This window comes from Lactuca serriola, chromosome 8 (genome assembly GCF_051521515.1).
Source record: "Lactuca serriola cultivar US96UC23 chromosome 8, Lser_US96UC23_V15, whole genome shotgun sequence".
Classification (NCBI taxonomy): domain Eukaryota; kingdom Viridiplantae; phylum Streptophyta; class Magnoliopsida; order Asterales; family Asteraceae; genus Lactuca; species Lactuca serriola.
Window position 1 is genome coordinate 259557581 of NC_136415.1, and position 12132 is coordinate 259569712.

Sequence of the window (12132 nt, forward strand, 5' to 3'; positions counted from 1 at the left end):
TTTTAAAAAAGTTAAATTTCTGAAACCAAATTAAAATAATTTTGATTTTTCATGTGCGTTATTTAAATAACTTACAACAACAATAGTTAAAAGCAACATTATATACAAAAATTATATTATTTACCTCTAAAAACAAAAACAATGTTTAATGTTTTAAATAATTACAATGAAAAAAATTAAAATCTTAAGCAAATAAACTTTTAAAATTAATTAATCATAATAACAACTATAAATATCATTAAACCATATATTATATTTAATTTTATTGATGAGTAACTTACAGGTAGAGACCATTGAGACAATCGATATTATAAAATTTTAAAAAATGTCTAAATTATTATATAATTTAAAACAAACAATGTTTTATACCAAATTATTATAAGATTTATTATATAAGAGCTAAAAACAAAATCATTGATATATTTAAAAAAATTATATATTGTAAAGATTTCAAACATATTTTCGCTTAATTTTAATATTAAGGGCGTGAACGAAAAAATAAAATTTTGAGTCTCTTTAATAATGCCTAGTCTCAAAAATTCATTATCATAGATTTAAGCATCGACACATTGGATCTTTTGGCTTTCCCTAAAAATTATAACAAAAAAACTATTACAATGTTTTCTTGCATTTTTGAAAATTCTTCCACGTGAACTTTGTTTCCTCTGCCACCAACCAAGTTTCACAAATTAAAACCCATCCCATCCATCTCGTGATCCAGACCATACAGTTCTTAAAACTATGGCTTCCTCCTTCCTTTTCCTCTTCTGCTTCTTCATCGGCACCACCGCCAACCACCAGACTGCCATCCAAGAAGCTTGCAAGGCCACAAGGTGGCCGGAATCATGTCAAATTTCTCTCACGAAATCCGGTCTAGATCTCATCCCAGCAGATCCCAGCCCTTTTCAAATCCTACACTCTGCGTTGTCCCTCTCTTCTAAGAACCTCGGAAGAGCTAAGTTCATGGTCCGGGCTATCCTTCACTACTCCGGCAGTAATCTTAACCTCACCACCACCGCCAAGCTCTGCCTCCAGAGCCTGGACAACTCGGCATACCGTCTGCACTCGGCGGAGGAGGTTTTGCCACGTAATAGAATCAAAGATGCGCGTGCTTGGACGAGTGCCGCGCTAAGTTACCAGTTTGACTGCTTGTCTGGGTTAAAGAAGGTGAACGACACACCAATGGTGGATAAAACGTTGTCGTTCATGAACAACACGTTGATGATGTCCACGAGTAATGCACTGAGCATGATGATGTCGTATGAGGAGTTTGGAAACTGCAGTGGGTGGTGGCGGTCCCCGAGGACAGAGAGAGACGGGTTTTGGGAGAGCGTCGGTGGTAGATCTGGGTCGGGTCAAAAACACGGGATTCCTAAGGGTTTAAAGGCAAATGTAACCGTGTGCAAAGACGGTGGCAGGTGTAGGTTTGGGAGCGTGCAGATGGCGGTGAATGCAGCGCCGGATAACCTGGGTGGAGGCCGGCGTTTCGTGATATTGATCAAGGAGGGCGTTTATGAGGAAACTGTTCGCGTCCCTTTAGCAAAGAGGAATGTGGTGTTGATAGGGGAGGGTATGGGTAAAACGGTCATTACAGGTTCCTTGAATGTCGGTCAGCTTGGAATGACAACGTACGAGACGGCCACCGTCGGTAAGTTAAGTACTACCCAATAACTGTGATAACGTATCATAACCAATAATTTTGTACAAAATCCAAGAAATATTATATCTTAAATATATTCCTAATTCTAAAAATGGTTTTAGTAAATACAGAAATGGTCCATATTGTTTGGTCAATTTTAAATTTTCCATCCCATCTTTAAGACTTTTATAAGGACCATCCTTGACATGTTGACAGTTGGAGAAATTACACCGACGGTCCTTAATCCATATTAAAAAAGTTATTTATTGTTATCAATTTCTTTTACCTCTCTTTCTCTCTATATATATGTGTATGTCTGTTTCTCTGTTTCTCCCTCTCTTTCTTTCTTGCTCTCGATGGAACCTTAAAGAAGAAGGTGAAATCGTAAGCGTTATAGCTATCTGACTATGACAATTAGACATATTGGCTTTTTACGGTAACTGAAAAACAAAAAGAATAATACAACAAAATTAGGAGACATAAACTCTATGAATCCACTACAAAAGAAGTATGAATCCACTACAAAAAGAAGGTGAAGCCATAAGCATGCTCACAATAACAATCACATAATGGTTTTTTATGTTAATCAGAAAACAGAAAGAATCTTGCAACTGCAACAACATCAGTAGATATAAACTTTATGAATTCACTACATCCAAACAACTATCTCCTTACTAATAGGTCTTTTATGATTGACAACTTGTCAACATTTCCAAACTAAAGTGCTAGTATCAATCCCCATCCACATCCAAACCAATACCATTATGAATCCACCTCAAAACATTTACAACACAATTTGTCACAAAATTTATAAAATTTCAACCAAAAACAATATATAAACGATCAAAATTTAACGGTAAAAAAATGAAGCATTACAAAAAAAAATGTTAACAAAATCATTTTAGAATTCTCGTACCTTATAAGACCATCCAAACTAAAGTGTTAGTTTTAACCACCATCACCTATTACATATGCCTTGTTAGGCAAGCGAGAATCAAGTGCAGCTCGCTAGCTCCTATGATATTCTCATTTTTCATTATTGTTTGATAGCTTGCCAAAGAAGGTATAAATGTAACCATGTTTTCTCACCGTATATGGTTACTAAAGGAGGTGATTTGATGCACACCGAAACTAAACAACTAAACGTTTCTTGATTACTTTGTTAGAAATTGGGGGTAAAATGATTGCTTGGATTCTCATAAAGTCGTGAAAACACTATCAAATTGAAGTATTTCGATAGTACATATTGAACATTCAATTTAATAAAATTCTAAGATTTCGAACAAAGAGAATGTGAAGTTATGTTCTTAAGAAATGTACCAGATTTTTAGACCGAAAACGGGTATGAACCCCCTTGTCTGGAAACTGATGAAAACTGTCACAAGTTAGTTTTCTCAACCAACAAAAACGATCATAAAGTACTACCAGATTCGGGTTCTAAAATAGGGTCAAAATCGGGTTAATTTTCAGAAAATTGGATTTATGAAGCATTTTTAATAAAGCGACATAACCCAAATAAAAAATTAGGGGCTTTGCCCCTTGGACCCGCCAAGGGTTGCCGTCCCATGGACCCTACTCCCAGGGGTGCTGCCCACGGACCCCCGTCACTTTAGGGGCTTCCCCTAAATAGCAATGTACTTTCAATCGTGAACAAACACAAACAAGTGTGCACTCTGCACGACCCTTACTTGTTCAATGTTTATCAGGATTGCATTTGGTCGACAAATTCATCGATTGCACTTAAATAACATTGGCAAAATAAATCAGCAACACATTTTACTCTCAAGAAACTTGGAATTGATAGTGAGTGATATCCCTTATTCTTTAGCTGAAACAAACTAAACTACACTAGACTGCTTATGATAGAAAAAACTTGGAAACTGTAGTGTGATATATCCTTTGTTCGCTTGCCTTAAAGAAGTGAGTTCACTTGATTATTAGAAGTATGTGTATTGCGATGAGCTTTAAATCATATCATTGTTTGCAAAGTCTATGTTAAGAAAGCCTTTCGATCAATAAATTCATAATTGGAGCTGAAATCGAACTTGATCTTATGTTAACTCGACTTTTTCAACCATTAAATCATTAAACAATTAAACAAGCAGACAAAACACTTAGCTAACACCACAATTGGCACCCCATCTACATAGGTGTTTAAATGAAACTTAATCCAGGAGTATCAAGCCCTTAATGTGTTATGGTTATTAACAGAGAAGAAAGAAATGAAAAGATACCAAATATCCCTTGTGCATGGATGTGACATGCTATGATCCACATCTTTCCAATTTGTGTTTTGTATAGAAACGAACCGAAAATCAACTGAAAGTAAACTATAAATCAATTGAAAGCTAACTTCTTTCCAAAATTCAAATCAATTTATAAAATGAACCAAAATCCAACTGAAAAGCGACAACGTAATGTCTATCTTGATATAAGAGCAACGACTTATTTTTCATGAAAACCCACAACGTAATACCTTCATTTCAAGATAGAAGGATGCAAGAGTATATGGAGTACGTGATTCTTCACGTCAGGGAAGTGGATGTCATGGTCTCCCAATGTAAAACATAGAATAGAATGATGTTGAAGAGGAAGACGAAGGTGCTAAGAAGGCTATGATATTCTTATTAAAGTGAGATGTGAAAAAGAAATAAGAAAGAAATAGGAATCAAAAGGGTGGTGGAGTGGGCGTCATTGTTGAACGATATCAAAGAAGAAGAAGAAGAAGAAGAAGAAGAAGAAGAAGAAGAAGAAGAAGAAGAAGAAGAAGAAGAAGAAGAAGAAGAAGAAGAAGAAGAAGAAGAAGAAGGAGAGAGAGAGAGAGAGAGAGAGAGAGAGAGAGAGAGAGAGAGAGAGAGAGAGAGAGAGAGAGATAATGGACAAGGGTTGGCTTAGGATGAGGTAAACGTAATCATCTTTTTATTTTATACCAATTAATATATGTAAGTAAAAAAAATCGATAAAGATATAACTTTCTTTTTAGTTGAACCAATACCACGGGTGTAACTTATCCAAACTATATAGCTGGTTTTAATAATTTTTTAAAGGTTGGATCGAACTTGTTAAATGATCCAAACCTTAGGGACAATTTGTGTAGTTTACATATTATATATATATATATATATATATATATATATATATATATATATATATATATATATATATATATATATATATATATATATATATATATATATATATATATATATATATATATATATAATTGGTTCAATATTCTACCATTACAAGTATGTTATTTTTATATGATATTTTATTTTTGGTTTAGTAGTTTACCATTTTTCAATTTGACCATAATTCTTTTTAGTTTGGAATGTTGTTGCATGTTGTATGTTGTTATTTTATTTTATTTTTTTCAATTGTTGTATATTTTTTTTCGTTAAAATTAAAAGGAAAAGAAACCACAATATGAAGATTCTTCTGTTTGAGAACTAATATTGGTATTTATGTGTAGGGTATGTCGGTGCAAAAGTCTTCACGTTAAGCTACTTTTTCAAAGGTTTTTGGGTGGTGACACCAAAAACTCAAGTGTTACAAACCATAGACAATATTGTTTAACGAATTCTCTGGTTGTTAGCACCAAAAATTCAAATCTAAATACCAAATAAATATACGAAAAGATATATTTTATTAATCAAAATGATTCTAGCCCAGCGGTATTCAGTAATGCCTTCCCTCCATAAGAATATATATATATATATATATATATATATATATATATATATATATATATATATATATATATATATATATATATATATATATATATATATATATATATAGGCAAATGATCAAATGAGAACACCTAAAAGGTTGAGAACGCGAGAACAGGTATATTCATTTGTGATTTCATGTATTCATTTGTGGAGAAATGATAAATTTTTACGCACAATCAACATGAATATGCTTTTTCTCTTCAATTGAAATTAAAGGCGTAAAAATTTATCATTTCTCCACAAATGAATACATGGAATCACAAATAAATATACTTTATTCTCGCATTCTCAAGCTTTTTGGTGTTCTCATTTGATCCTATATATATATATATATATATATATATATATATATATATATATATATATATATATATATATATATATATATATATATATATATATATATATACTGAAATTATTTAAAGAAAATATATATCTTATCTAAATGTGACCATTTATTAGAGATTAAATTGATCAAATTACAAAATAACAAAATATAAGTAAATAATAGAAAACTAAAAGAGAAATTAAATATTACACAATAACGGGTATAAATGAAAATATTATTTTTTATTATCAATTGAATATTACCATAATAAATGTTATATCGTGCAGGGGTTGTTGGCGATGGCTTTATGGCACGAGATCTAACAATTCAGAACACCGCCGGTCCTGATGCTCACCAAGCGGTAGCTTACAGGTCTGATAGTGATCTATCATTCATAGAAAATTGTGAACTCATTGGTAATCAAGACACAGTCTACGCTCATTCCCTTCGCCAGTTCTATAAACATTGCATCATCAAAGGCAATGTCGACTTCATATTCGGTAACTCCGCCTCCGTTTTCCATAAGTGTACAATCCTTGTCCGCCCTCGCCAGCTCGATCTAGGGAAACGCGAGAACAGTGTCGTCGCTGCACATGGCCGGACAGACCCTGCGCAGGCCACGGGATTTGTTTTTCATGAATGTGTCATCAATGGCACTGAAGATTACATGAAACAGTACCAAAAAAAACCTAATGTGCATCAAACGTTCCTTGGGAGGCCATGGAAAGAGTTCTCGAGGATTGTCTTTGTGAGGTGTAAATTAGAGGCTCTTGTTTCACCACTTGGGTGGATGCCTTGGGATGGTGAGTTTGCGTTGAAGACACTTTACTTTGGGGAGTATGGTAATTCAGGGTTGGGCTCTAATTTATCGGGAAGGGTGATATGGAGTAGTCAGATTCCATTTGATCATGTTATATTATATTCAGTGCATAATTTTATTCAAGGCGATGATTGGATGCTAACATAAAAAAATTTGTGTTCCTATAAAACTAGAAGTTTTATTACTAACAATAAATATATGAGCATCAAAATTAAATACAAATCTGCAAATTTGATATGTATGGTTTGTTTGCTGATTCTTTAGGTATCCTTAGTAAGTTTCAAAAGTGCGGTATGGTTTACTTTTATTCTGGATTTGGTCCTCCTTAATAACTAAATAAATTATTATACCCCTTTGATTTAATTTTAACATTTTTTCTATTAATATTTATTTTATTAAAATGTCATAGACCATACATAAAAACAAAACGAATCTATAATAAAAAATCATGTCAGATTAAGTAAAGTCGATAAAAATGAAAGAGACAACAATACTTATGGTAGGTTACGTCATATACTTTAATATATATATATATATATATATATATATATATATATATATATATATATATATATATATATATATATTAAAACTCTTACAATTTTAAACAATGAGGGCTTATAACTTTAAATAGTTGCATAATCTGTAATCTCTAAATATTATTAGAAGTGTAACATCTAATTTTCCAGATATTTGTCTTTGACCCTTGAGTTATGAATTGGTTGCAAATGGGTCCCCAATGGCAATTTCGTGATTTTGGGTGTAGCTTGGGTATGTCGGGCATGCACTTTTGGTACGTAGGGCGTACGTGGTTAATGCCTAAACCCTAATATTTAGAGTTTGTGCACTATATAAGCACCATTATAGACCGAATACATTTCGCTTTATCAGCCTCCATCCCAAGATCGACCCTACTTGCAAACCCTACTCTATTTTTGAGCATTTTGAGCTTTTGAAATGAGTTGTTGGCTTTTGTTGTTTTTGAAGAAAGATCTTCAAGGAGTAGGCATTGCTCTCAAGACTTTGGATCCAACATCTTCTCTTCATTACGCACCATTTGGAGCATGGGGATTTTTCCGGTCCAACAGCCCGAGCATTTATCTGATTTTTTAGTAGTTGAGGTGAGTTGCCTCACTAGATCCATGGGTCGAAGGCACCAATGTCGACTCATTGCTTATTGTGTAGAATGCTAGATGTGTCACACCCCTAAACTAAGACGGCCGAAACGTCTGGGGGCAGATGTAGTGACTTTATATACATTATCATAACAATTGAATATAAATGAAACATAGAAACACAAACGTTCATACTTTGAGATTTCAAGTATTACATTGTTTACAAACTTGGTTTTCTCAAAAGTTGAATACAAATAACTGAAAAATAGAAAACATGAAACGCCGACGCCGACCCTCAAGAATGGTTGAATACCTGTCTACCGGCTTCCTGAGAATACAAGTGATTTTGAAAATGGTCAAAAATTAAGTTGGTGAGTTCATAAGCATTTTTAGTGTGAGAACGATTTGTAACGTTTTCATGTAAAATGATTTGTATACTTCTAGAAAATCCGATATTTTCATTAATATAAACTATAAATGTATGTATTTCTTTTGTATCTTTTCCTTGTAAAATGTTAATGTATGTTTCCAAAAAATCCAATATTTTCTTAAATGAGTTGTAGATGTATGTATTTCTTTTGCATATTTCCTTGTAAAATGATAATGTATGTTTCCAGAAAATCTAATATTTTCTTAAATGAGTTGTAGATGTATGTATTTCTTTTGTGTCACACCCCCAAACCAAGGATGGCGGAAATGTTCGGGGGTGGACGACTTCATATATAGTATCACAACGAGTATAATAGTGCTCAAAGTAAATACAATCATCATAAATATAATTGAGAAGGTTACATCATAGTAAGTTTACATGTTTCAAAATCAATTACATTATGATGACAAAATGAACCGTTTGACGATTTATCGTCCCATCCTCAAAATGCTGTTGGTTTTCCTGTTTCACTGATTTCCTGAGAATACAAGTAGTTTTGAAAAAGTGTCAACAAGTAAGTTGGTGAGTTCATAAGAGTTTTGTTTGAGAATAAAACCGTTTTCCTTGTAAAAGTAACAAAGTATGTTTCCAAAAATCAATTATTTTCCTTATTATGTATGAAATGAATGCTTCTATGTTATGCGATAATGAATCCTAGAAAGACCCATAGATTCCTTCTATAATCACTCAGCGTATATAAATTATATAAAAATTAAGTGAAATAAACCGTTGAATATAATGGGTCTGCCCCAGGTCCACAACCAAACAAGGAACAGGAGATAAGGCGGGCCCACCAATTCTAAGTCGATTGTGACTAGATTTTTATATAACTCTAGCATATACACTTAGCAATTATAGATGAAGTCTTACAATTCTAGATGAAATATAGTTTTAATATCATAAAAACCATTTTGTGTGAGCCTGGTACTTTGTATTTGTACCCCTTTTTGGTATGAAACCAGTACTTTGTATTTATACCCCGTTTCGTATGAAAACCTGATACTTTGTATTCGTACCCCCTTTTCGTATGAAAAACCTGATACTTTGTATTTGTACCCCTTTTTGGTATGAAACCGGTACTTTGTATTTGTACCCCCTTTTGGTATGAAACCGGTACTTTGTATTTGTACCCCTTTTTGGTATGAAACCGGTACTTTGTATTTGTACCCCCTTTCGTATGAAAACCTGGTACTTTGTATTTGTACCCCTTTTCGTATGAAAAACCTAGTACTTTGTATTTGTACCCCTTTTTGGTATGAAACCGGTACTTTGTATGTGTACCCCTTTTTGTTATGAAACCGGTACTTCGTATTTGTACCCCTTGCGTATGAAAACCTGGTAGTTTGTATTTGTACCCCTTTTTGGTATGAAACCGGTACTTTGTATTTGTACCCCTTTTTGGTATGAAACATGTACTTTGTATTTGTACCCCTTTTCGTTTAAAAACCTTTTGTAATGAATTCGTAATGTAAATGAACATAAACTATACCTATTATAGTCTATCATAATGTTTGTAATGTATATGCAACCTAACTATACCTATTATAGTTTAGTATGTTTGTTTGTGGTGTATAAGAACTCTTTTCTATGTACGTCGAAGGTATAGCAAAATATAACTATGTTTATCATGCCTTGTTTTGTACTATTGGTAATGATGGAGGATTCTTAAAATTCAGTGAGTATTTTATGTTATACAATTATCCCACAACAAGAAACACATGTAAAATATGAATTCATTAAAGATTAACACTTTGCTCAACATGTTAGAAATTGTGTTGAAAGTTATAAGTTGTTATCTAGATTTTTGACATTTCTATACAGTTTTAGAAAAATTATAGAAAAATCATACGAAATCGAAAACTGAATCTGTAAATTTCAAGGGTTCACAAAATGTGTCTAGTTATCCATAATTTTTATTATGATTTTTGGAAGTCTTTAACTTGTGTTAAAATGTCAATATTCACAGACTGGTCCGGATTTGTTCTTGAAATGATAGGTTGTTTTGTAAAAATCACCATAAATCGTAGAAAAATCGTATGGTGATGTGCAAATAGTCATTTTAAAGGTATAAACCTGAACTATTTTCATCTAATACAGTTTTGAAAACTAAAATGTTTAAGTTGACCATAACAGTTTGTGAATGGAGTTAAACTTTCTTGATGAAAGCTGTTGGAAAAGTTTAATTGTGTTCTTGGTGTTTTAGCTTGTATTCCCCCCCCCCCCCCCCCTTAAAACTTAAGAAAAACATGAAAAGATAGGGGTATGAACTCACCTTGAGTGATTTCAGTAGATGGATGATGGAGAAAAGAAGTGCTCAACTCAAGAACACTTGGGAGGTGTTTGAAGATTCGAAGATCTAACACAAATATGACGATATTTGTGTGAGCAATCTATGATTGGAGTAGAAGGAATAATCATAAAGATGATGAAGATACTTACCAAAAGTAGAAGGAAAGCCTTGGAAAATGCCTTGGAAATCTCGAAATTGAGAGAGAAGAGTTGAGAGAAAAGTGTTTGGTCTTTTGGTGGAAATGAGAGAAAATGAGTGAAGTGAGGAGAGAGGGTGGATGTTCCAGCTCTAAGAACATGGGAAATGGCTGGAAATGATGATAAAGTACATTGACATGACCTAGGTATGGTGGAAGGACAAGGGATTGTACCATGGAGGTATGGGGAGGTTGCTTGTGTCATACACTAAGGCAAAGTCAACACTCTACCCATAATATCTCACCCACTAGATTTTATTCTTAAATAAAGATTTCCATAAAAATATGTTTAAATTATGATTATTTAGGGTGTTAAATGTTAAAATATGATTTTTGGAGAAAATCCCGCGTTAAAATCACGAAAAACGGGCTTAATATGCGAAAATGGTCAAAAACCGGGAAAACATGCGAAAATCCGAAGTCTGGGTCGGAGGTTCGGCTCCTGATGCTTAGAACCGAGAGCAGAGGAGGAACCGAGAGTAGGGGTTCTGCTGCGCGGGTCGCTCCTCGAATAGAAGCTTAAGTCCTCGGACCGAAGGTCAGAAGAGAAGGGCAGAAGGCGAGGCTCGGTCTCGACTGTTGTCTTTCGGTTTTATGAGAAGGCTTCGGTTCAACATGATCAGGGGACGGAAATAGACAGAGCACTCGGTCCATTTCGGTTGAGAGGGTCCCGGCTCCTAAGAGGTTTCGGTTCCTGAGAGGGTTTCGATTCCTTGAGAGGGTTTCGGTTCCTAAGAGGAGTTTCGGCTCCTTAAGTCTGTTTTTCGCGTAGACTTCCGTTTTTGAGCCGTTTCCGCCAAATTCGAGGGTCGGGATGCCCCGAGTGATTATAAAAAGTTGAGAGAGATTTGTCATACTTGGAGAGATTTGGCATACTTAGATAGATTTGGGAGAGATTTCACATACTTGGAGATATTTGGGAGATATTTTACATACTTGGAGAGATTTCTCATTCAGAGAGATATTTGGGAGAGATTTCACATACTTAGAGAGATTTAAGAGAGATTTGACATTCTTGGAGAGATTTCTCATTCAGAGAGATATTTGGGAGAGATTTCACATACTTGGAGAGATTTGGGAGAGATTTGACATTCTTGGAGAGATTTCTCATACAGAGAGAGAGAGATTTGGGAGAGATTTGACATTCTTGGAGAGATTTCTCACACAGAGAGAGATTTGGGAGAGATTTCACCTTCTTAGAGAGATTTCTCTTACTTAGAGAGTTTTGGGAGAGTTACAGTGAAAGAGATTTGGAGAGACTTCTTTTGTGACCTTTTTGAGTGTTTGGCTTCGCAACGCAAGGTTCTTACACTCTATTAAGCCTTGTTATGAATGTTATACGCTCTTGAGGGGTATGTAATAATGTTTTATCGAGTAGACTCATCACTTACCCTAATTAGGGTCTAGAATTTCCGAACGCGTGAAAACTCTAAGTGATACTTTATTTGAAGATTGTGAGTAGTACAATAAGAATCATAATGGAAAGCCTAACATACTAGGGTTAGATGAGTTGACCGGTTTGACTTGTTGACTTTAGTTGACTTTGACTTGGCCAAAAATTGACGGTTGTCACATTTTGT

The 12132-nt window shown here is 34.0% G+C and overlaps 1 protein-coding gene across 2 annotated transcripts; it reads left to right on the forward strand.

Annotated features, from left to right (window-relative positions):
* The first annotated feature begins 571 nt into the window (after positions 1-571).
* Positions 572-6762, forward strand: LOC145070874 (putative pectinesterase/pectinesterase inhibitor 51). 2 transcript variants are annotated; one of them, XM_079017833.1, is made up of 3 exons: positions 572-1648; positions 5112-5156; positions 5989-6762. In XM_079017833.1, exons 1-3 carry the CDS (start codon positions 742-744, stop codon positions 6666-6668), a joined length of 1632 nt encoding a protein of 543 aa, XP_078873959.1. In that variant the 5' UTR covers positions 572-741; the 3' UTR covers positions 6669-6762. The 2 variants fall into 2 exon arrangements, with proteins under 2 accessions (XP_078873959.1, XP_078873960.1); XM_079017834.1 differs by lacking the exon at positions 5112-5156 and having other exon boundaries at positions 573-1648.
* The last annotated feature ends 5370 nt before the right edge of the window (positions 6763-12132 follow it).